The sequence below is a fragment of the Macaca mulatta genome, chromosome 7 (genome assembly GCF_049350105.2).
Source record: "Macaca mulatta isolate MMU2019108-1 chromosome 7, T2T-MMU8v2.0, whole genome shotgun sequence".
Classification (NCBI taxonomy): Eukaryota; Metazoa; Chordata; class Mammalia; order Primates; family Cercopithecidae; genus Macaca; species Macaca mulatta.
In genome coordinates, this window is record NC_133412.1 from 141,035,912 (window position 1) to 141,063,055 (window position 27,144).

General features: G+C 36.6%; 1 protein-coding gene across 21 annotated transcripts in view; it reads left to right on the forward strand.

The window, feature by feature from the left end:
• RAD51B (RAD51 paralog B) overlaps positions 1-27,144 on the forward strand; it is an 851,179-nt gene that overhangs the window by 38,297 nt on the left and 785,738 nt on the right. For all 21 annotated transcript variants that reach the window (XR_013396379.1, XR_013396380.1, XR_001446310.3 and 18 more), the window contains 3 exons: positions 4,796-4,932; positions 21,712-21,831; positions 22,875-23,058. Coding sequence is in view for 16 of the 21 variants with exons in the window: in XM_077941277.1 (XP_077797403.1) it covers positions 4,796-4,932; positions 21,712-21,831; positions 22,875-23,058 (441 nt within the window). In the remaining 5 variants the exon portion in view is untranslated. The remainder of the gene's footprint in view (positions 1-4,795; positions 4,933-21,711; positions 21,832-22,874; positions 23,059-27,144) is intronic.

Below are 27,144 nucleotides of genomic sequence, written 5' to 3' on the forward strand. Positions count from 1 at the left end.
AATGAATTCTTTCGTGAACAAATACTTTCAGAAGATGCGTAGAAATCTTTGAAGATGATTTGAATCATTGAGAACTTAAATTATTTAATGTGAGAGGAAGCTATATATTTGAAGTACAAATGTTTCTAACAAGGCTCAGATTATCATAGTAGCTATATTTTGTTTCAATAATGAAATACATGAAGAACTAATTTCATTTTGTGCCATTAAAATAAAGATGTATCAGGGAAGATATATTCTTGAAAATAAGTGACTTTGTGAATACAAAACAATGTATATTAGAGAATTTCCTGGGATAATGATAGTGTTTTGACTTTATTAGAGTTTAGGTTGCATACATGTATGCACTTGTTCAAATTTATGAAATAGTAGACTTATAATTTGCACATTTCAGTACATATAAAATTGCAAAAAAAAAAGGAGTAATACATATTAAATTCTAGTTAATGCTATGCATGCTGGACTATTAGAGGGAAACTATATTAATGTGTTTGACTTACTTCAAAATGCATTAAAAAAACCCTAAGATGGATTGGTGAATGGATTAATCATACAGAAAGCATACAGTGTATTCACAGTATAGTATAAGAAATACAGTAAAAATTGTAAATGCAGAGTGTAAGTGGTGGGTATATGGATGGTCCCTGTAAAAGTCTTTCAACTTTTCTGTTGCATCATCCTTAGGTAAATCTATAGCAACACATAGGTTGATGTCAGATGTGCAAAGTTAGTATTTCAATATGGTATCAATGTTGTTAATTTTTGTTAAAATCTGACTGTTAGGCTGGGCATGTTGGCTCATGCCTGTAACCCTAGTACTTTGGGAGGCCAAGGCGAGAGGATTTCTTGAGCTCAGGAGTTCAACACCATCCTGGGCAACATAGTGAGACCTTGCCACTACAAAAAATTAAAACAGCTGGGTATGGTGATGTGTGCCTGTAGTTCCAGCTGCTTGAGTGGTGGAGGTGGGAGGATTGCTTGAGCCCTGAAGGCAGAGGCTGCAGTGAGCCATGATCGTGCCACTGCACTCCAGCCTGGGTGACAGAGCGAGACCCTGTCACAAAACAAAACAAAGAAACAAAAAATCCTAACCGTTATATAGAATCCCTATTGTACTCCGTAATGAGATGAGGAGTGACCATGAGAATCATTTGAATCACAAGAGCATCTCTGATTATCTTACAGCAAAGATTGTAACAGAATCATTGAACTTAAAAGATGGGTTGGCTAGGCATGGTGGCTCATGCCTGTAACCTCAGCACTTTGAGAAGCTGAGGTGGGTGGATGGCTTGAGTCCTGGAGTTCAAGACCAGCCTGGGCAATATGGTGAAACCCAATCTCTACGAAAAAAAAGCTGGGCATGTGTGAATTTGAGGCCACTTGCAGTATGTTATGTTCATGCCACTGCACTCCAGTCTGGGTAACAGAGTGAGACCCTGTCTTTAAAAAAAAAAAAAAAAAAGAGTGAAGCATGTTTTTTTAAAAGACAAGAGATGTCAAATTTGCTGACCCTTTTTGTATGACAAGTGACTATGTAATCTGCATTGCAGATTAAACACCAAGCAACCAACCAATCAATGTAACACTCTTACTTCATTTCTTCAAGGTAAAGGTAATGTTTTAACAAGCAGTGAAAATGTAACTGCCTTTTATAAAGGCTGGGATAAAAACACATCTATGTTTTTAAAATCACTGTTTGGAATATTTCTTTTATCATGTGATTTTTGTTGTCAAAGATATGTGTGTCTTATGAAAACTTACCTGCACTCTTAAAAAATACTTGGAAAAATATTTTGTATACTCTTCAAAAATGTTCCCAATAGAGTTTCAGTCAGTGGGGGGAAGAGGGAATAGGTGAAGGAGAGATGTTGGTAAAAGGGTCTCAAGTTTGTTAGACAGTAGGAATAAATGTTGGTGATTTATTGTACAGCATGGTAACTATAGTTAGTAATAATGTTGTGTATTTCAAATTGCTAAGAGTAGATTTTAAGTATTCTCACCAAAAAAAGATAAGTATATGAAGTGATAGGTATGTTAATTAGCTTGATTTAACCATTCTACAATGTACTATAAACATATTTCAAAATATCATATTGAACTCCATAAATATATATTATTATTTATCAATTAAAAAATATTAAAACAAGCAAAACCCATGATACATATCTGGTGGCAAATGAGTATTGTGGTAGAAATTCATCAAACTGCTCAGATGTGATTCGTGTACTTTTCTGGCTGATTGTCATACTTCAGTAAAAATAAATAAATGTAAGCACACACAAAAAAGTTTCAGTGGGTTTTTAAACCAGTTAAAAATGTTAAAATGTGGCATGTTTTGCTTAGTCTGCAAGATCAATTGACGAGAAGGAAGATGGAACTTTCTTAACCAAAGATCAATAAAAACGTTTGCATAATTGATGGAAGGTATTGAAAAATGCAAGTAGTAATTTAGTTAAGTCCAACAAATGATGTATTTCTTTAATGTCAATCCTTGCATCTTTGTAATTATCCCCTTTCAGCTATGCAGCCATTACAGTTAAGTTCTGAAATAAGTGGAACTTAGGACCTGACATTTCAATCACCGAATCACAAAATGTTCACGTTATTATTTTTTAAAAATACAATTTGGTTTCTTATTATTTTCATTATTATCATTGCTCTACTAAAAATGGTAAGCTTTTATGAGAGCAAAAAGATCTTTTATATACGTAATAAATATTATAAAATGATTTTTAATGTTTGTGATTTTTAATTCATACTTCGTGTGTGTTTTATACTGTATAGGATATATTAGTAAAATAGTATGTGTATAATAAATATGCGTATATTGGAGGGTTGTACTAAATTTTGTTTAGATTACTTTTTTTGGCTGATTTGTTGGGGTATGTGGTCAAAGAAGTTTGGAGAACTGTCTTTACTGATCACTCATAATCTGGCGAGCTATTATTGACAGGAGTAATTATTTACTCTTAAAGTCTAAATGATCATTGTAAAGATTATAAACCAGCACATAGTTTTAAATATGGGAATTTTTTTTTTTTTTTTTTGAGAAATGGTCTTGCTTAGTTGCCCTGGCTGGTCTAGAACTCCTGGGCTCAAGTGATTCTCTTGCCTCAGCCTCTGGAGTAGCTGGGATTACAGGCATGTGCTAAACATTTGTGTTTTAAGGTTGAACTTTGATAAATGAAGTTTGTCTTTAGACTAAATTCTGAAACAATGATTCTCAAAGTATATAATAACATCAGCATTACCTGGGAACTTACTAGCAATGTAAATTCTCAGGCCATAACCCAGACCTACTGAACCAGAAATGCTGGTTAACAAGCTTTCTAGGTGAATCTAATGCTCACTCAAATCTGGGAACCACAGATCTAGATGATTTAGACTCATGGATCATTCCTACTTATTTCTTCCTACTTTATAATGTATCTGAGACAATTTCTTTATTGTATGTCTCAGTTTTAGCCCAGACTTTTTTTCCTCTCTTAGATTTTTTTTTCTTTTCCCTTCCTCTCCTCTTCCCTTCCTCTCAATGTTAAAAAAAAAAGTCCCTTAGTGTTGTTTTCACAAAGAAATAGTGCATTGATTCTAAAAATTTGGGTGTCACAACTAATGTGACAAATAGCATATATTTAAAGGAGATATTTCTAAACATTTTCAAATTAATTTTGTTAACTACTGTATTAGTTCGTTCTCACGTTGCTATAAAGAACTGCCTGAGACTGGGTAATTTATGAAGAAGAGAGGTGTAATTGACTCACAGTTTTGCAGGCTTAACAGGAGGCATGGTTGGGAGGCCTCAGGAAACTTACAGGGGAAGCAAGCACATCTTACTATGGCAGAACAGGAGAGACAGAGAGAAAGAGAGAGAGAGAGAGAGAAAGAGAAAGTGCCCCACACTTTAAAACCATCAGATCTTGTGAGAACTCACTGTCATGAGAACAGCAAGAGGGAAACTGCCACATGATCTAATTACCTCCCACCAGCCCCTCCTCCAGTACTGGGGATTACAATTCAGCATGAGATTTGGATGGGGACACAGAGCCGAACTACTTCTAGTTACACTTGAATATGGATATAATTAATTTCCTATTATTTCCTGCCTATACTCTTTTGGTTTCAACTTTTATAATCTCAAAATAGTTTTCTGCCAATGAAGATTTCAAAACAGACATTTCAAAGTAGGAGTCACCTAAACTCAACAGTTGTTTGTAAAACAATGAATTTGCTTTATTTGTCTTTCTACATACATATATGCATACACATACATATTTTTATTTGCTGAACTGTTTGAAAGTAAATTGTATACATCAGTACGCTTCACCCCTAAATACTCTTAAAAAAATGGATTAAAGTAGCCCTTAATGGGACTAGTACAACATTGTTTTGAAATGCTAATTTGTAACAAATGCTCAACCATTTATTAAAGACTCTTAAATATTTTTAAGGTCCTACTATAAGTATCTTTATGAGGAAAAGGTGTAGAATGCCAAGTTATGATGGTGTAAATAAGTGAATGTTTCAGCCTTTCTCAACTAAAAGTTTCTCATCTGAACTACAAATTACAGTGGATGATTTGAGTGACTATTTTCTCAGTTCCTCCAAGGATAGTACATAACTAGTGCCAATTCAGATGCAGAGGGGAGAAGTTAATTCATTACATACGATGGATGTCTTGGGCTTAATTCTCTCCAGGGAACCCAGTTTATTTGGACTGCATATATGGCAATGCCTTAAAAGGATTTTGCTTTGACTGGCTTGTGATGTTTATCCAAATAACATTTTTTTTTTTTAGATTACAGGTCCACCAGGTTGTGGAAAAACTCAGTTTTGTATAATGATGAGCATTTTGGCTACATTACCCACCCACATGGGAGGATTAGAAGGAGCTGTGGTGTACATTGACACAGAGTCTGCATTTAGTGCTGAAAGGTATGAGATTTTATTTTCTATTATAATGTTTTACTTTTGTAACTTATATACAGCATGAAACATTTACACATAGGTTAACATCCCCCCTCCACCCCGCCTTTTTTTTTTTCTGAGATGGAGTCTTGCTCTGTCGCCAGGCTGGAGTGCAGTGGTGCGATCTGGGCTCATGGCAGTCTCCACCTCACGGGTTCAAGCAATCTCCTGCCTCAGCCTCCCGAGTAGCTGGGACTACAGGTGTGCGCCACCATGCCCGGCTAATTTTTGTATTTTTAGTAGAGACAGGGTTTCACCATGTTGGCCAAGCTGGTCTTGAACTCCTGACCTCAAGTGATCTGCCTGCCTCGGCCTCCCAAAGTGCTAGGATTACAGGTGTGAGCCACTGTGCCTGGCTTTTTTTTTTTTTTTTTTTTTTGAGATGGAGTCTCTCTCTGTCGCCCAGACTGGAGTGCAGTGGCGTGATCTTGGCTCACTGCCACCTCTGCCTCCCAGGTTCAAGCGATTCTCCTGCCTCAGCCTCCCGAGTAGCTGGGATTAAAGACGCCTGCCACCAGGCCTGGCTAATTTTTGTATTTTTCATAGAGATGGGGTTTCACCTTATTGGCCAGACTGGTCTCGAACTCCTGACCTTGTGATCCACCCGCCTTGGCCTCCCAAAGTGCTGGGATTACAGGCATGAGCCACCATGCCCGGCTACCCCCATCTTTTTTAAGAACACAGAATGCTGTTTTAAATAAAATTTTCTTTTAAAATTCACACAGGAAACAGTTTCTTTTTGTCTTTTGTATTCCTTATTGATATAAGTAGGGATCTTGGCTAAACTGTGTTTTGCAGAAAGTCAGGAACATGTTAAGTTGAAAAAATAAGGAGGAATTTAAGTAGAAAATGGGACAAAGGGTAAACTAAAAAGAAAAACAGCAGGTTAGCTGCTTTATAAGGACAGATGTTTCTCAACTTACAATGGGACTCTGATTATGAAATCCAGATACCATTTCTTAATAAAAGGAACGAGTGTTCCTTGGGGAAATGGCTAACTCAATTCTGGGGTAGGAAATTTTAAAGTTGAGTGTGAAACATCATATTAGTTAGCGAGGAAGCTACAAAGACTATTTGGGGGTGTCCAACAGACTCAGAAGAGGCTCCCACTGGCCAAAGATGGAACAAATTGCAGATCAATGTGAATAATAATAGCAGTGGATTAAAACATGAAATAATTAAATGAGTCCATAATGACTTTAAGAGATGAAAAGGAACCAATTGATTGTCATTGGAGGGTTCTGAAGAAGCAACTCATTATTGTGAAAATGGGCAAAAAGAGAAGTCAAGTATCTATTTTTCTGTTTTTATATGAACTTTGTTACTGAGTAATAAACTGATCTTTTTTTTTTTTTGAGACGGAGTTTTGTTTTTGTTGCCCAGGCTGGAGTTCAGTGGCACGATCTCCGTTCACTGCAACCTCCGCTTCCTGGGTTCAAGTGATTCTTGTGCCTCAACCTCTGAGTGGCTCCCAAGAGTGCGCCACCACACCAGCTAATTTTTGTAGTTTTAGTGGAGACAGGGTTTCACCATGTTGGCCAGGCTAGTCTTGAACTCCTGACCTCAGATGATCCGCTTGCCTTGGCCTCCCAAAGTGTTGGGGATTACAGGTGTGAGCCGCTGCGCCTGGCCTAAATTGGTCTTTTTATAAATGTATCCCAGTAGTAAATGAATAAGGAATGTTAGAATATTACCAAATTACAAACTCTGACAATCTAATGGATCTAGGCATTTAACATCACGAAAAGATGACGAGTCACTGGGGTACTTTCTGATGGAAGAACAATCAAATTTGAATGTGATCAAGGCTTCAGATCCAGCCACCAGTTTATAACATAGCTAGGGAAGAGAGGAACACGTCAAACTACTCTAGAAAATGCAATTAGCAGAATCCAAACTGTGGGAAATAACAGAACAAGCAACTTGGTTTCCGTAACAAATAAATTGTAAGATTAAAAAATACTTGGAAGGGGAACCTTTGGATTAAAACAGATTTAAAAACCTTGTTGATCAATTGCTGTGTGATGAACTTATTTGGATCTTGACTTAAATAAGTGGCTAAAAAAAAAAAAAGAACCGAAGAATAAACATTGAGACCACTGGAAATTTGAACATGAAAATATATTTGAGATTAAAGCTGGTAAAGACAGTGGTTCACTCAAATTGTCCAAGTAATCTTTGAAATGCCAATGACTAGCCTTCAACTAACAAGCCAAGTAGGTATTAAATAGCCAGTTATGTCATAAATAGCTAATGTGCAAATAGCTCTTACAAAGGTCCTGGGGAATTTGGGTAAATAATTCAAAGATTAAGATTATTTTTATAACAGCAGTTCAGTTCACTGTAATGGATTTCTGCTTTCTGTGCACCACATACAAAACTGAGTTTAGGATGTCTTCTTAAGGAGTAAACTGTTGCATCTGTAATTTGTGATTATCTCTAATATGGACAATATATTGTTAATTCAGTTCATGTATACTGGAATTCTAATGGTTGCCAAAATTTTCATAGACTAGCATGTGGGGATGGGTCACTGGATTAATCTATTTATCTACATTCTCAAGGTATGTACAAGCATATGCTACCTAAGACTATATCATATCTTAAGCAGAAGTCCAGTGGGTTAAACAAAACAAATAAAAAACCAGCAGATCTTCTCTGGATCAATCAGATCTAGTATTACAGTTCAGAGCAGTGTAAAAACCTTATCAATGAATTGGGTGATATCTGCATACATACAGTAGCAGAAGAGTAGCAGGTGACTTGTCTGCATTTTCCAAATGAATTTATGGAAAGTCTTATGTTTTTTGTCTTTGCATAGAGCCTTAATTATTTACTTTTTGCATCCTCCATATTTACTTATTTCTCCTTCATATCTTTTTCTGCCTATGTGCATGTTGGTATTTATATCAGAGGCAGGTTGGAAAATGAAGAGGTAAGATTTTAGTTCCTTTGTTGGAATTATGTTGCATAGTTCACAAGGAGCTCTTATGAAGCTCATTTGAGAATAGGTGTTGAACTTTATATTGTATTTGGTTTTTTATTCCATTCTCCACAAGGCTTAAAATGAGTGATTGATGGACATTTGGGTCGGTTCCAAGTCTTTGCTATTGTGAATAGTGCCGTAGTAAACATACATGTGCATGTATCTTTATAGCAGCATAATTTATAATCCTTTGGGTATATACCCAGTAATGGGATGGCTGGGTCAAATGGTATTTCTAGTTCTAGATCCTTGAGGAATTGCCACACTGTTTTCCACAATGGTTGAACTAGTTTACAGTCCCACCAACAGTGTAAAAGTGTTCTTATTTCTCCACATCCTCTCCAGCACCTGTTGTTTCCTGACTTTTTAATGATCACCATTCTAACTGGTGTGAGATGGTATCTCATTGTGGTTTTGATTTGCATTTCTCTGATGGCGAGTGATGATGAGCATTTTTTCATGTGTCTGTTGGGTGCATAAATCTTTTGAGAAGTGTCTGTTCATACCCTTTGCCTACTTTTTGATGGGGTTGTTTGTTTTTTTCTTGTAAATTTGTTTGAGTTCTTTGTCGGTTCTGGTGTACAGAACGGCAACTATAGTTAATAATACTGTATTATATACTTGAAATTTGCTAAGAGATCAGATCTTAAGTGTTCTCACCATACCAAAAATAAAATGGTAACCATGTGAAAAAAAAAAAAATGAGCGATCATCTGGCTCCCACATGGAATGGATTTTGAGGTCTGGTGAAAGGGCCAGGTAGAATAAAAAATAGGAATGCTCTTTGATATATATGCCAGACTTGGCATTCTTATACCACCTTCTAGTTTGTCATGTGGGTCATAGAATGGAGCTGGCCCTGTAGTGTCTGATCACATTTCCTTCATTCTGTTACAGGACAGCTTAACCCCTATTTGGAATTATCAGGAAAGGTTGGTCAGTCGGTTAGGAAAGCTTACTGCTGCAGATAACTGACTACCCAAAGAACAGTGGCTTAAACAAAAACAGGTTTATTTCTCTCTTATAACAAGACCTGAGTAGGTGGTTGCTGGCACTGGGTCACTCAGGTCTCAGTGATGACAGGGAGACCTAGGGCATGTACATTTTCAGACATTGGATTCATTCTGTGCTCAAGTCAATGGGAAGGAAAAGGGCCAACTATATCTTTTATCAGGAAAGTGTACTTTTATTCAGAATATCTGCCTCCTCCCTTCTGTGGATTTCCTTTTTGCTGCCTGTAGTCCTCTTGCAGATTTCTCACTGAGTCACCTCTATATGTAAAAAGAGGCTGGGAAAGTGAGGGGAGAAGATTGTCATAACAATCATGATGAGTTGTCTGGTTAATATTGCTGCCTGAATAAAACTGGGGCTCTCATAGCAAGGAAGAAGTGGAAATGGATATTGGATTGGTAATTAACAGTTTCTGTCCCAGCCCCAGCTGTTTCTGGACTTAGAGAAGATGCAAGCTAGGGAAATATGAGAGTCAAAAAGGACCATGTTGTAGCTCTGTATGTTTTAGCATTGTCTCCACTTTGTGCTTACAAAGCTAGCCAGCTAATCAGCACAAATGAGAATGTGTTTAAAGGATTAATATGATGAAGGATTAAAGGATTCACATATATAGAATTTAGGGTAAGTGAGAAAAAGTAGAAAATAATTTCTTCCTATAAATATCTAGATATCTTTTTACTAAGAAGGAGGGAGAAATCAAAGGAGGAATAAATAAAAATTACTTAAGTTTAAAATGTATTACAGAAAACAAAAAGAAAACCCTGCAGATAATATACTTAAAAGCACTTTGGAAAGGTCAGTTCTATTTTTAGAAGCAATGCACTAAGTAGTTTATTGTCTTTTAGAAGATAGTAATCTAAATAGTTGTTAATCATACTTGTTCATCATAGACCACAATTGTATCTCCAGACTATTTAACAATTAGAACAGGTTTGTCCAACCCACAGCCCATGGGCCGCATGCAGCCCAGGATGGCTTTGCATGTGGCCCAACAAATTCATAAACTTTCTTAAAACGTTAGGACTTTTTTGTGATTTTTTTTTTTTAAAGCCCGTCAGTTATCATTAGTGTCCATGTATTTTATGTATGGCCCTAGACAATTCTTTTTCTTCCTCTGGGGCCCAAGGATGTCAAAGTTGGACACCCCTGAATTAGATAATTGTGTAGTCTGGTGCTAACCAGACTGAGTTACAGGGATTGCCTTGGGGAGAGGGGAATGCTATTCAGGCAAAGATCCGGATCCTCTTCTGATTGATCCAGAAGAGATCTGCTGTTTTCTTGCTTGTTTTGTTTAACCCACTGGACTTCTGCTTAAGATATGATATAGTCTTAGGTAGCATATGCTTGTACATACCTTGAGAATGTAGATAAATTGATTAATCCAGTGACCCATCCCCACATTCTAGTCTATGAAAATTTTGGCTACCATGAGAATTTCAGTATATATGAACTGAATTAACAATATATTGTCCATATTAGAGACAATCACAAAAAGTTGGCACTGTGGGTTAAGAATAAAAAATGAAGGTAATATGGATGGCAAATAGTAATAGACGTATTGAAATAACGCTTTTGGAGAAATAAAACGGGTAAAGGAAAAAGAAGGTTTGGTTTTAGAACTGCAAATTGAAGGGGATCAATAAGTATGTGAGAAAATCTGAGGGATGTAGGGAAGTAAGAGATGGGAGCCAGGAAGGTCCTGAGGAGATAGGATATACGACTGGAATTTTAGGAGGTAGAAGTGAATATTCCTGAGTTGTAATGAAATCAGAAAAACTTTGAAAATTGGGAAGACAATTAGTCCAGCAAGGGAGGAAGACAATCAAATAATCACTAAAATGTGAAATTGTAAATATTATAACTTAGTATACAAAGGAGAGGTACTTGTATTGGTAGTGTGTGGGAGCAATGGCTAAGCTTAGATCTGAGGGAGCTGCTGTATTTGGTGGGCATGTCACCTCTCAGAGTGCCAAGTTCCCCACAGATAGTTATCTTTAATACCTAACAAACTACAGTCATGAGCCACATAACATTTCAGTCAAGGATGGACTGCATGTAAGATGGTGGTTGCATAAGATTATAATACCATACTTTTTCTGTATCTTGTTAAAGTTTAGATACAAAGATATTTGTCACTGTGTTACAATTGCCTACAGTATTCAGTATAGTAACACCCTGCACAGGTTTGTAGCCTAGGAGCAATAGGCTATACCATATAGCCTAGGTGTGTAGTAGGCTATACTATCTAGATTTGTAGAAGTACACTTTATGATGTTCGCACAACAGTGAAATTGCCTAATGACACATTTCTCAGTACATATCCCCGTTGTTATGTGCCATATAGCTGTATTTAGAGTATCATTCTTTCTGGATTTGTATATAAAATTGGAGGCAGGGAGTGGTAGTGACCAGCCATGACTCGGGCTGATTCTGAAGGTAATACCAGTGTGGTCTTAAGACCGTTGACATATTTGCTTTTTGGTATAAATTTGGAATCTTTGACCCAGAAAGAAACAATAGGGGAGATAAATTCCCTCTTACTCATTTTTTTGAGATGGTTTCATGACACTGGGTAGGTTTTCCTCAGTTCAGTTTTTGCTGCCTTATCATTTGTAAATCTAGGTGAATTAGTGGGGAGGGAGATCCTGAAAAGTTTCTAGGATATACAGTAGAAATAGTCATAAGTACTTATTACTGTAACAAAGCTTTGGAATATTCTGGAATCTGTAAGAAATTAATAGATTCATATCATTATATTCAGTAATACATATTGAATGAATGAACAGAGAAATAGTGCATATGTACAAGAAGCTTTGAGAAGCAGTAAGCCTACATTTTAGCACATTTATGATGCTATATTTTAACTAGGATTTTGGAAAACTTTTTACATTAAGCATATGTTTTATTTCAAGTTGGCATGTGGTCACTAATGAAAAGCTTTTATTTTTCCTTTTATATAAGAGCTATGAAGTCACATAGGGAACTAATAATTCTGAACAGGGTTTTGCTCCTTAATTGACATATGCCTTTTGATTCTGGAACTGGTTAGGAAAGAAGTCTCTCTGTATCCATGAGCAGTTAACTCTTTCCAGAATTGGAATCTTTAAAGTGCATTGTAGCTATCAGGTCCAAATTAAGGCAGAGATAGTCACTTGCAAGGTGAGATTTGATGGCAAAAGAAAAACTAATATGTGACCTAGAACTTCTTTTTCTTTTAAAAGAGGAGCACTTCTAACCATTTTCTGAGGCGTTCTACCACAGTAAATCCTTTGATTGTGGGATTGATAGTTAGCATTATTTGTGTATCAGAAATGAGTGGTTCTGGGCAGTGGGACATTGAGAGTATATGTAGGGTTAGGCTAAGTTAGATGATATGGAAGGGGAAGTTGGGAAGGCAGTGGTGTTTTACCTCAGGACATCTCCACTAGCAATTGATACACAAATGATTCATCCAGGGAGGAAGGAGATTTTAGAAATAAAGCTCTTAATAGGTTTTCAGGGATGTTTTGGGGTTTGATGGACTAAGAGTATAAAGGTAGCTTTTCTGACAGCATGGCCCTTTAGAATGGTGCTACTTCCGTTTTATAAATTAGTAGTTCTTAGTTGGGGGAGTAAGACAGACCGTTTCCCCTTTAGTAGGTACTTTGGAAATTTGTAGGGGGGTGCAAGAATAAGCGGTTTTTTTTACAGTAATAAATAGATGTGGTCTAGGGATGCTAGCCATTCTGTAATGTGATGGTCATTAAGACTGATAATGCTATAAATAATGTTTTATAAATTAGAGCATATTGCAGCATGATGTAATTGACATTCATCTCAGTTGATGCATACAGCAGCACTGTCGGGTGAGGAGGGGGGTATTATGATCTTCATTTTAGAAATAAGAAAAATGGGACAGAAACCGTGTGATTTGCCCAAGATCATATAGCTAGTAAGATAGCTGAGAGGTAGGCCGGGTACGGTGGCTCACGCCTGTAATCTCAGCACTTTGGGAGGCTGAGGTGGGCGGATCACAAGGTCAGGAGATCGAGACCATGGTGAAACCCCGTCTCTACTAAAAATACAAAAAATTAGCCGGGCGCGGTGGCGGGCCCCTGTAGTCCCAGCTACTCAGGAGGCTGAGGCAGGAGAAAGGTGTGAACCCGGGAGGCGGAGCTTGCAGTGAGCCGAGATCGCGCCACTGCACTTCAGCCTGGGCGACAGAGCGAGACTCCGTCTCAAAAAAAAAAAAAAAAAAAAAGATATAGCTGAGAGGTGAACTCATGTCCTCTTTCCATGAACTGTGGTTGGAAAAAATGATTGACTCTGAGAAAGGATCCAAGTAGTGTTTTCATTCTTTCATTCAGTAATACCTGTTTGACATTTGGGCTTTCTGTCTATGAATCTGTCTTTATCCCATTTCCCATTGGGCTTCCAGTCTTTTTATCCTTGATTTGCAGAAGCTTTTTGTATGTCTTCTAAATATTAATTGTCAGTTTTATACATTGTAAATATCTCCTCCTGCTCTGTTATCTGTCATCTTTATAGTATCCTTTGTTGAAGAGAAATTTATAATTAAAAAAAATTTAGTAGAGATGAGGTCTGACTTAGGCTACAGTGCAGTGGCACAATCATGGCTCACTGCTGTCTTGACTTACTGGGCTCAAGGGATCCCCTTGCTTTAGACTCCCGAATAGCTGGGACTATAGGCGTGTGCTACCATGCCTGGCTAATTAAAAACATTTTTTTGTAGAGCTGAGTCTCACCATCTTGCTCAAGCTGGTCTCGAACTCCTGGACTCAAGCAGGCCTCCTGCTTCCGCCTCCCAAAGTGCTTGAATTCTAAGCATGAGCCACCGTGCCTGGCCAGAAATTTGTAAATTTGAAGTTGTTGCCCGATGGTATTGGTTTTCAGATCTTAATTAAGTTTTCCCCCACTATTAGGTATCAAAGATACTGTCTTATAGTTTTTTCCTAATATAGTTATAGTTTTATCTTTTATGTCAATATCTTTAACCCATCAGAAATCCATTAAGGATATATTTTCAATTTTTGTGTAAACTGCCACATTCTCCTCTAGAAATATTGTATATAATTGTGTCTCAACCAACAGTACTTTGAGAGCCTTCATCACTGTTTTTAGTTTCTTTAATTTTGTCATACTTATGGGAAAAAAGGGATAGCTCGTTGTTTTAACTATTGTGAGCCAACATATATTCATTGTCCATTTATATTTCTTTGGCAATTTGTCCATTTTTTCTTGTTGATATATATAAATGCTTTGTGTATTATGGATATTTATGTTTACATGATTTTGTTCCTAGGCTAGAATTCTATAATTTGTCTTTTAACTTTGGTTATGCTATCTTTTATTATCTATGATTTTTTTTGGTGGTTGACCTTTCAGATTTTGCTTTATGGCTGTAGTTTTTAAAGTTTTAATTTTCAGGACCCTTACACTCTTTAGGTGGATTATGTCAATTGATATTTATCATATTAGAAATTTAAACTGGAATATTTAAAGAATATTTAACTATTATCTATTATGCAGTAAGTCCATTACCTGGTGTGTTTTTGTTTGTTTTTGTTTTTGAGATGGAGTCTCACTGTTGCCTGGGCTTGAGTGCAGTGGTGTGATCTTGGTTCCCTATAACCTCCGCTTCCCAGGTTCAAGCGATTCTCCTTCCTCAGTCTCCTGAATAGTTGCGATTACAGGTGCCCACCATTGCACCTGCCACCACACTGGGCTAATTTTTGAATTTTTAAATTAAAGACAGGGTGTTGCCATGTTGGCCAGGCTGGTCTCGAACTCCTGACCTCAAGTGATCTGTTCATCTCAGACTCCCAAAGTCCTGGGATAACAGACGTGAGCCACTGTGCCCGGCCATTACATGTTAGCATATTGTACCAAAACACAGCTCCATTAGAAAAATAGAACCAGTAGAACACATATATTAAGAGAGTTATTGCAAAGAACTGGCATATGCAGATGTAGAGTTGTCTGAAATACACAGGGCAGGCTGTTGGAAAGGGCAGGCTAGAACTCTTAGGCAAGGGCCTAAGCTGTTGTCCATAGGTGGAATTTCATCTTTTTAAAGGAAGCCTCAGTTCTGCTCTTAAGGCTTTTCAAGTGATCGAATTAGCCCACCCAGATTATGTAGGATAATCTCTTGTACTTAAAGTCATCTGTTTATGGACATTAATGACATCTACAAAATCCTTTCACAACAATGCGTAGATTAGCGTTTGATAGAATAACAGGAGACTATGGCCTAGCCAAGTTGACACAAAACTGCCCGTCATACTTTTTTTTTTTTTTTTTTTTTTTTTAAAGAGACAGGGTCTCATTCTGTCACCCAGTCTGGAGTGCAGTGGCATGATCATAGTTCACTGTAACCTCCAACTCCTGGACTTAAGAGAGCCTCCTGCCTCAGCCTCCTGAGTGGTGGGGACTACAGATGTGAGCCACTGCACCTGGCCTTTACATGTATTTTTTATGGGAAATAAATACATTTTTGACTAAAAAAGGTGGGAAAAGAGTGGCATTGTTTTACGTTTTTGCAAATCTCTTTAGCATCTGACTTAACAGAAGACAGCTGGATTCGAATATCTACTTCTGCATTCAGTCTTTTGCAATCTGTTGTTTTGGTTGAGATATGAAGATCTGGCCTTATACTGGTTATAGCTGGAAAGGGAGGAATATTTTAATATTCTCTTCAGATAATTAAAGATATGCTTCTTTGATACTACACCAGGAATTGAGTAATAGTTGCCTAGAGGTTGGTTGTGATATAGAATCTGAAACCATATTATTGCATTTTTTCCATAGTTACATTAAAATCTATTCATCTGTCTTAGGCTTTTAATGGATATTTACCCATGCATGATTTTGTAATATTATGCATTTGTCACTCAGAAAATATTGGTTCACTGTCTTATGGAGTTCTTCTAAATGTTGACACATTTTATTACTCAATATAAAAAAATTTCATTAGTATCTTCACTGATCTGAACAAAAAGTATTTAAGTATTGGGATGCAGTCAAACTCATCATAGCAGATGTAAGTTTTTTAGAATTTTGATTTTTCATTAAAAGCTTGAATTTTATCATTGGCAGTAAATATTGCCACTTGTTTTTTTTGAAGTGTCAGGCTTATTTTGCTCATTTTGAGAAAACATCTACCAAATATTTAAGTCAGAAAAAGCATAGTTTATCTGTCAATCATTCTTTCAAGTAAAAATGGTCTCCCATGGAAAAAGTGACTTCTTAATCTTAGAACCCAATTATACAGGTGTTTTTACTTGAGACAACAGTTATACTTCAGAATGTAGTAGAAGTGCTTCTATTTTGTCAAACAAAATATTAAAAATATGTCTGTGTTCTAATAAAACTCTATTGACAAAAACAGGCAATGGGCCAGGCATGGGCCATAGTGCACAGTTTGACAACCCCTGCTTCATTTACTTTCTTGAGCAAATGGAGAAGATTAATAATAGCCATTTTGAGGTTTTTCTCTATGAATGCCATCATATATATATTTTTAAATCTGTTTTTTTTTGACTGATTTTTCTCCTGGTTATGGATCTTTTCCTCTTCCTTTACTTGTCTGGTAATTTTTAAATTCTATGTTAGACATTGTAAATTTTACATTGTTGGGTGCTGGATTTTAACGTATGTCTTTAAAGAGTGTTAGGTTTTGTTTTAAGGTACAGTTTAGTATTAGTTTGATCCTTTTGAAGGTTGCTTTTGAATTTTGTTGTAGAAAAATCCCAGGTATAGTCATGCTTTGCTTAACAATGGAGATATGTTCTGAGAAATGCATTGTTAGGCAATTTCGTTGTTGTATGAACACCATACAGTGTACTTACATAAACCTAGATGGTATAGCCTATGGCACACCTAGACTATATGATATAGCCTATTGCTTCTAGGCTATAAACCTGTACAGCATGTTACTGTATTGAATAGGCAATTACAACACAATGGTAAGTATTTGTGTATCTAAACAAAGGAAAGGTATAGTCAAAATATACTATATAAGCTTATGGGACCACTGTTGTATAAGTGATGCATCATTGACTGAAATGTCGTTATGCAGCGCGTGACTGTGGTTTTTATTCTGAAACTTATTTAGCTCCACTACTAAGGTAAATGCTTCTGAAAATTCTGCCCAATGCCCAGTGTATAATAAGGTCTCTTTATTCTTCATCTTGTGTAAACCCGAATGTTCCCACCCTGTGTGGGCACTAGGAATTGTGCAGTCTGATACTTTCTGGTGGTCCTTTCCTCAGCCTCAGGTAGTTTTCCTTCATACATGTGCAGATTAGTTCTCAAGTGGACCTTTCTGCAGATCTCTGCAGTGCTCACTCTGCACACCTGCTTCCTCTCTGGTACTCTGCCCCCTAAGTTCTAGCCACCTTAGCTTTCCCGAACTCTGATCCCCATCTCCTCAACTCGGATTGTCTGCCAGGTTCTGTTTGCTTTCCCTTTCTTGTTTTGCAGCCTGGAAACTGCCTCTGGAGCAAGCTGAGGCGATTGTAAGCACATTGTGTTTGTTTCCTTTCTCTCAAGGATTACAGTCTCAAGCTTTCTATTGTTCAGTACCTGAAAGCTGTTATTTCATGTATTCTGTCTGATTTTCTACTTATTATTTTAGTGCAATTCTTGTACCAGTTAATCCTTTGTGGGCAGAAGTGAAAATCCTTTCTTTCATTCTCTCTTGAGTTCACTCTATCCAGGCTTTAGTTCCCAGCTCTATAATGCAACTAATTAAAAAAATTTTATCCTACCCAATAGCAGCATTTGGAAGAGTTGATCACTCTCTTTTTCTTAAAAAGCTTTCTTCCCTTGACTTCTTTTTATTTTTTTAGACAGGGTCTCACCTGACTCTGTCACCCAGGCTGGAGTACAGTGGTGCTCTCATGGCTCACTGCAACTTTGACCCCCCAGGCTCAAGCAATCCTCTCACCTCAGCCTCTTGAGTAGCTGGGACCACAGGCATGTGCCACCATGCCCAGCTAATTTTTAAATTTTTAGTACAGATAAGATTTTGGTATGTTGCCCTGGTTGGTCTTAAACTTCTGAGCTCAAGCGATCCTCCTGCCTTGGCCTCCTAAAGTGTTGGGATTATAGGCGTGAGCCACCATGCCCAGCCCACTTGGCTTATTGGAGCCACTCTCTCTTATTTTACACCTACCTTCTTGATCACCTCCTCCTCTCAGTCCCTCTTGCTGGATCCTCCTCATCATTTTAACTTCTAGGCTTTGGGGAATCCCAGAACTCAGTCCTAGGACCTTTTCTCTTCTATATCTGTACTCAATCCCTAATATTATCTGGTCTTATGATGTTTAAAATCTTTTATGGGCTATAACTCCTGGATTGATATCTGAATTCTGAGCTTTCCCATGAACTTCAGATTCATATTCGTTTGCGTAATGACATGGAACTTGGATAGGTTTACATACATGGATTTCCTGATACGTCCAAAACTGCATTTTTGATTCCCTCATAAAGGAAATAAAACATGCAAATAGCACCAATAACCAAAACCTTTATCTGAATCTTGTCTTTTCTGCTTCAATAAAATTGTGATTCCATTCTTCTAGACACTCATCCAATTAGTCAAGAAATTCTTTCTTTCTTTCTTTTTTTTTTTTTTTTTTTTTTTTGAGATGGAACCTCACTCTGTCGCCCAGGCTGAGTGCAGTGGCATGATCTTGGCTCACTGCAACCTCTATCTCCCAGATTCAAGTGATTCTTTTGCTTCAGCCTCCTGAGTAGCTGGGATTACAGGCGTGTGCCACCACACCTGGCTAATTTTTATAGTTTTAGTAGAGACGGGGTTTTGCCGTGTTGGCCAGGCTGGTCTTGAACTCCTGACCTCAGGTGATCTGCCTGCCTCGGCTCCCACAGTGTTGGGATTACAGGCGTGAGCCACCACGCCTGGCCAAGAAATTCTTTTAGCTCCTCTTTTGAACTATATCTGGAGTCCAGTTACTTCTCATCACTTGACCTGTTACTTCCCTGGGTGAGATCACTACCAGCTCTTAACTGGTCACTACCAGCTCTTGTCTGTGCTAGCTGATCTCCTTGCTTTCACTCTTGCCCAAGCCTCTTCTCCGTTTGGCAGTTGGAGCAGTCCTTTAAAAAAAAAGAAGTCAGATCATGTTGTTCCTGCTTCTAGGCTTCCCATTTTGCTAAATAAAAGCTAAAAAAATACCACAGACCTAAAGGTCTTATGTGATCTTGGCCTTGGCTAGCTCTTTGTTTTCTATTATTCTCCCTCTTACTCCCTGTGTTCCAGATACTTTAGTCTCTTTGTTGTTTCTCAGACACACCAGGCATCTTTCCACATGTAAGCTTTTGCACTTGTTATAATTCCCTATTCTTGTGTGCTATTTCACTGGATATCCACATGGTTCATTTTCTTACCTCTTTTAAGCTTTTGCTCAAATGTCACCTTATTAATGAGGCTTTGTCAGTTCACCTTACATAAAATATAAAATAGCACTAGCCCCACCTGTCACATTCTATTCTCTCATCCTGCTTCATTTTCCTCTAGAGCCTTATTACCTGATATGTAATATATATTTATTTGTCTTCCTCAGTAGAATGTAAACCCCATGAGAGAAGGGTTTTTCTTTTTCTTTTGGTGGTGGTGGTTGTTCAATGCCATATTCTCGGCACCTAGAACAGTGCCTGGCATATAGTAGGTCAACAATAAATATTTGTTGAATGAATGTATCTTAAGTGCTCATTTTGTAAAGAATACTTTTTATAAAAAGATATCCACTAGATGGCATTATTTTCAAACTTTATATAATTAATGTCTGGGAGCAAACGATAGGTTCTTTTCTGTTTTTTGCCCTAAACAAAAAAGATCTTTGTGATGAAGATTGTCATAAGAAGTTACTGGGATGAATGCGAGGCATGTCGAATACTGCATTTATATTTGGTTTTTGATTTATATTTTTTAGATTTTTTTATAAAATAAAAAACATTTGGAGAAACAGAGAAAATTACAGCATATTGGTGTGTAAATGGTCCATTTAATACAGTTATTTAGCATGGTAACTGTGAACAAAGGTTGTTCATGTCTATCTTTTGACTGTTATTCCTTTTCCGAGGCCTTCAGCAATGGGAAAGCAGCAATAAGTTCCAGAGCCTTTCACTACTCAAGCCACTAGTGGAAATCCAGCCTAGTGCTAGAGGGCAGAAAATTGTCAGCTGCTGAGTTCTTGTTGCTAATGAGCTAGGTACTCTCAATCTGGTTCCTAATCAACTGGGCATTCAAATTTTGAAAAACTTCCATGTTTCTAGAAGATGTTGCCAGACCTATCCTGTTAAAAACTGGTAGGTTCTAAGTGCCAGAGATTTTTAGCTGACTTCTCTGACCAGCACTAAACTCAGCAAATAGTTTCCCTAATCAAAAAATTTATGCTTTCCCCGCAAACCGTCAGGATTTGGCTGCTCTGCCTGTGCCAGTGCCATCTCATTGCTTGATTTCCTCACTTACCTCATTTCCTTCTTCCATTTCAATCCCTGTGCCTCTCTTAAGCTCTTTTCCTGGATGGTTATTTGATCCATTTTATTCTCACTCTTCACACCTCTTTTGGTACTATTCCTTACTCATGAAGTATTTTTTCCTCTTCCTGTTCAACTTAGCTATGTATATTTTTCTTTTCAAATTGTTCAAAAATATACTTAAAAACAGTTGTTGAAGTTCTCTCTTCTCTTTTCCTGTTTTAGGTTTTTCTCTTTTATTTCTAATCAGAGCAAATGTAAGGACTTGTTTTGTTTATCTTTTCAAAGTTCCCAGCCTCTTCTCAGAACTCTAACTATTTCGAAATGAAAACACTGTTCTTTTGTACTTTTGAGTCTCTAAATGGAACATAAAATATAGGATGGTTTTCGAGTTTACAGCCTCTCCTCCCAGTTCCCCTGGGATGGCTAAGTACTAGGGCTGATAAAGTGTCATTTCATTTAAAATGAAATGTGACGGTTAAACTCAAAACATTTAAAATGAAATGAGATGGTTAAACTCAAAGACTTACATTTTTAACATTTTAAGCCATAAATATGAGAAATTTCTAGTAATGCTTTCCATATCTTATAATATGAATGATGGTGTTTTAACTTGTCACTCTCTTGTGTTTGGCCTACTGCATATATTAAACTGGCTTTGAGGCCAGAAATCAGTGTTTAGAAAATCACTTTTTGTTTACTAAGAAAATATTGGAACATTAATTTGTTTGGGCCATAATTTTCTGTTTACCAAGGAATTATTGCATAACATTAATTTGCCTGAATTGTTTCAATTGAGAAAGCGTATTTTTCTGGAATGAGACATGAAGACTTACTGATATCTATTATAATACAATATACCATATTTGTTCAAATATACTTATTTCATTCAAGAAAATGAAAGCATTCTTATTTAGTAAACATACCTTATAGCTGCTACTCTAAATATCATTTACAAAAAACATATTTGATCCCAGAAAGATAAATCTCAGAGACATTGTTGTTTGCTCAAGATTAGATGAGATCCAACAGCCCTTGCTAGTTTCATGCTATGACTGCTAACCTCTGTTAGTGCTTGCAAAGGAGAGCTTACATTTCTAAACCTGTATATTAAGCCATTTTGCTTATACTTGCTCTATTGATAATACTTAGAAGTTTCTCAAGTAAAATTATTTAGAGATTCAGCAATGTGACTTTAAATAGAATTAACTATTTTTGTTTGTGCTGTTTTTTTTTTTTACCCACAGACTGGTTGAGATAGCAGAATCCCGTTTTCCCAGATATTTTAACACTGAAGAAAAATTACTTTTGACAAGTAGTAAAGTTCATCTTTATCGGGAACTCACCTGTGATGAAGTTCTACAAAGGTATGCTGCTTTAGATTTTGATTTTTTAGTAATGCGTTGAAGGTTTATGTTTTATCTTTTATGTTTCATCTTCTGAGTGAATAAGTCTTTACAGGTTAGAATTATGTGGAATAACTTTTTCAGTGTTCTTCTTTGTTATAGCCTTTTGGTTGAAGTCTTTCTTTAAAAATGAAAAAAATTAAACGAATAAAATGTTTTAGATTTAATTAAGTGGTGTAATACTTATCTATTGTTCCATTAACAAATTGTCTCACAGTTTAGTAGCTTAAAACAGCAAATACATATTATTTCACATAGTTTCTGAAGGTTAAGTGTCTGGGAGTAGCTTAGCTGGGTGTTTCTGGCTCAGTGGCGCTCAACAGGTTATAGTCAAGCTGGTGGCCAGGGCTGCAGTTGTCTCAAGGCTTGACTGGAGCTGGAGTATCTGCTTCCAAGCTCCCTAATGTAGTTGTTGGAAGGCCTCTGTTTCTTGCTGGCAGTGGGCAAGAGGCCTTTGTTCCTTACTATCTGGGCCTCTCCATAAATCACAACATAGCAACTTGCTTCCGTCAGAGTAAGTGACCTGAGAGACTGGGCAAGTGAAAGAGTACCCAAGATGAAAGCTGTAGTCTTTTATGACCTACACTCAGAAATAAGGTACCATGATTTTGTCATATGCTTGTGGTCACACCGATCAAGTCTGGCACACTGTGGGAGGGACCTATACAAGGATGTGAAATACCAAGAGGAGAGAGTAAGTGCAGGCCATTTTACAGACTGGCTACCACAAGTAGTTTTACCCCAAAATTGGAGCATTAGCATTATCTTAGGAGAATCAAGGAATTCTGAAACTACACAGAAACAGTTTGCTCTGTTTCCAGAAAAGTGTTATATGTCTAGAAGAGCTGAAAATAAGTTAGGTTTACTGAATTCTTGCAAATCATTACTGTAACTTAGGAAAGAATAGTTTGTTATTGTTTTTAATTTGCTTAGCGTTTGCAATACCCTTATTTATTTACTTTATCTTAAATTTATTGACTATCTTATAAATTCTTCTTTTATAGGATTGAATCTTTGGAAGAAGAAATTATCTCAAAAGGAATTAAACTTGTGATTATTGACTCTGTTGCTTCTGTGGTCAGAAAGGAGTTTGATACACAACTTCAAGGCAATCTCAAAGAAAGAAACAAGTTCTTGGCAAGAGAAGCATGCTCCTTGAAGTATTTGGCTGAGGAGTTTTCCATCCCAGTAAGTTTTTCTTTTTTTTCTCTTATATCTTTTCCTTTCTTTTCTTTCTTTTATATTACATTCACCGACTTATAGTATCAAATAATAAAATTAGAGGGAAATGTAAAACAGATGACTTTTTAAAGGTAGTACAGTCTAATTGCTATAGCAAACATTACCATCATCTTAAATTAGCTCATCTGCTGAGATTATTTTATCCTTTTAATAATTTGAGCCTGGAGTAGATTTAAATGATGTTTTTAAAAGTTCCTGTAGTCCTTCCGTTTCTTCATTCTCATTGTTTACTCTTTGTATATGCTTTATATCACATTTCTCATATTATAGTAAAACTTCATGAAATTGCCTAGGTCCATTTCTATGTAATTAAAAAAGATCCTGCAGTTGTTGTTAGTTTTGTTGTAAGTATTTTAGGTTTAGATACTGTGTTATTGTGTTCAGTGCTGTTTTGCGTACAATAGGATTTGGTTTGCCTCAAATAGTCAGAGGTCAACCATTAAGGGATGTTGGAATGATAGTAGTGAAAAGTGTCAGTAAGAAAACTTTGAAAGATTACTTGTGGCATGGCTTTTTGTAGTGGGCATTGTGATCAGAAATCTGAAGATGACAGGATATTGCAAGGGCTTGTGATGTGTAACTTGCAAGACATAAGTGTGTACTAAGTTACACTCCCATCTGCAGTGTGTCAGAGTTTCAGTTGTTCCACAGCCTCATCAACATTCAGGCTCCTCAATTTTAGTCATGTTTCATCTCAAGAAAAGAGAGTTCCTTAAACTGAGATAAAATTTGGTTATGATTTTATAATTTTTAGATTTGTTTTTGGAAAATTAAAATCTTGGATCTTTGCAAAGTAAAGAGTATGTGTAAGTAATATAAACTACCACACAGCCTTTGAGATTTATAAAACCAAGGAAGAAGTCAAGGGAGAAAATACGGCATTCAAAAAGTTCTACATACTTTAATGGCTTTTTAGTTTGTATTTTGAATTAAAGTCAAGTGCTGTTAAGTTTATCTTGGGTGATGTTCATCTTTTACATCTTATTGTGTAGTTGGTTAAAATGATAAATTCAAATTTATATTTTTCCTGGTCAAGGAGAATAAGGGAACTTTGAAATCTTGTATAAAGATACTTGATTGAATAGAAATTTATGTCCTATATAGTCGGCCCTCTGTATCTGTGGGTTCTGCATCCATGGATTCAACCAACTAAGGATAGAAGATATTTGAAAAAACAATGGATGTGGTAGTGTGCCCCTGCAGTCTCAGCTACTCAAGAGGCTGACGTGGGAGGATCACTTGGGCCCAGGAGGTTGAGTTTGCATTGAGCCATGTTCATGCCACTGCACTCCAGCCTGGGAGACAGAGTGAGACCCTCTCTCTAAATATATATATATATTTGAAAAAAAAGAAAAGGATTGTTGTCTTTGTACTGAACATGTACAGACTTTTTTCTTGTCATGATTCCCTACAGTTTAGCAGGGATCTACATAGCATATACGTTGTATTGGGTATTATAAGTAATGTAAAGTTGATTTAAAGTATATAGGAGAATGTACATAGGTTATATGCAAACACTGCACCATTTTATATGAGGGACTTGAGCATCCATGGATTGTGGTATCTGCAGAGTAGTCCTGGAACCAATCCCCCATGGATACAGGAGGATGACTATATATTCTTATTTTAACAGAATTCATACTGTTGCTTGACTTAATGCCATGCAAAATAAAATTCACTTTTTAAAAGTTGTGTTTGTTTGATTTTAAGTAGTAATTGTAGGCTAATGCTTTTCAGTTTTTCCTAAGGTGATTTATTTTCCCAAGTGAGAAAGGGGCACTGCTTTTCTTTGTTTTTAATAGAACCCTCTGAAAAAATAGGTACTAAATATCTCATTTCTCTGCTTCTGGCTTTGTTTATCTATTTAGAGATAAATGCAGTTTATACTATGTACTTATATAACTGTGATATCTGTTTTTTGTGACAAGTAAGATTGTAAGATTGGTTTTAAAAGGATTTTGAAAAATATTTCCTTTAGAAAATGTTGGAATTTTCCTAGCTAAATTGATGCATTTAAATGGAAAATCTCTCACACAGGTCCAAGATTTAATTAAAAAAAAAAAAAAGGAAATCATGAACTTTTACACATTTATACTATACTTGAATAGGTGGTTTAATTAAGTTGATGCAAAAGCAGTTGCAATATATTATATTATATATTGCAGTATATTATTGTCTGGTTCATTTGCTTTACAAATTAGTAAACCCGAGCCTTTTTGTACCTTTTACATGCCAACAGATACTCCTGTTCGAGGAGTATTTACTGTTCCTCAGCCTGGAACCTTCCTCCTCTAAATATCCACATGGCTTATTCTATCCTGTCATCTTATCAGTGAGGACCTCCCAAACCATATAAGTATTAACCATACCCCCGCTGTCCTCTTACTATGGTTTGTTTCTTCTCCATCACAGTTTTCACCCCTTAGCATGTTATGTATCTAATATTTGTGTGTTCCTTCTACTGCCTCATTCTCTCTCTCTCTCTATTTATTTATGTTTTGAGACAGGGTCTCTGTCACCCAGGCTGGAGTGCAGGCACAATCATGGCTCACTGTGGCCTCAATCTCCCAGGCTCAAGTGATCCTCCCACCTCATTCTCCCAGGTAGCTGGGACTACAGGCATGCAACACCACCACACCTGGCTAATTTTTTATGTTTGGTAGAGACACGATCTCACTATGTTGCCTAGTCTGGTCTCAAACTCCTTTGCTCAAGCAATTCTCCCATCTTGGCCTCCCAAAGTTCTGGGATTACAGGCATGAGCCACTGCACCTGGCCTGCCTTATTCTCAGTACCAGCAATAGTGCCTAACATATAGTAGACACTCAACAAATATTTTTGAATGTATGAATTGTAGATATTGCTTCTCATCTTGGTCTTTACTTAATCTTGTCTCTATTGGTACTGAACTTAAATTTTAATATTTGCTTTTAACCCTATTGTTATCTTTTATTTTAACAGTAATAAAATATAATTTTCAGTGGCAGAATGTCTTATATTGGAGCTGTACTCAAATTACATTGGCATCTTATAGGAAGAAAAATAATTCTTCAGATTCTTAAATTTTGAAAAGGCTTTAGAGATTTAGATAGTATCAGAGAGCCAGGCAGTAGGAGAAAAGATTTTTATCTCAGTCTAGTAGAACTATGACAGGTGAATGTCTGATGGCCTCTGAGCACTGGGTGGTAAGCCATGCATTCTAGATATATAGATGGCAGTTATCTGCTGATAAACACATGAAAAGATAGTTAAAATCCTGTCATTAGGGACATGCAAATTAAAATCCCAATGCCGTACCACTACACATCTATTAGAATGGCTCAAAAAACCCTGATCTGAACCATTCCCTCTTCTCTGTAGGCTCAGGACCCAGGGCTGGTACCACCACAAACCCAGTAACTTAAGGAATTAGGAAGAAGGGTAAGAGAGCAGTCTGCTTATAAGAGCAGTGTTTTCTCAAACTAGGTTAAGGCACTGACCCCTTTTAAATGCAAATAATATTCTCACAAAACCCCACTGCTGACTTCATTTTTATTGCAGTATCACAGAAATGTACAGAATTATAAGACTAGCTAATAATTCTTAACATTAAGTCATGCTTATAAAACCATAAAGATGGATTGCATCTATAGGCACCATAGTACTGTTCAAATTAATTATGTCAATTTAATATGTTATTTTTGATAATTTGCTAAATTAAATTATTGCTTGCTATATATATAAGCTTATCTCATGGACTGCTTTAAATATATATATATATAGTGATTATTCAGCTTTTCCCCCTCTTTCTCTGTTTGAACTAGTACTAAAAAACCTTCATCTGTTTGGGAAGGGTGACATCGTTTGGCCCTCATGTGGGCATGAATGCATTTAAGTTTTAAGTATGCTGTTGCTCTTTTCTACATTAGTCCCTGAGAATTAAAGAGGAATTAATTGGTATCACTTGATTGAAAACAGATACATGAATATATTTCAGAGGTTTTCAATTATAAGATGGCTTTACTAATATTTTGAGGGTATCACTGAAATGAA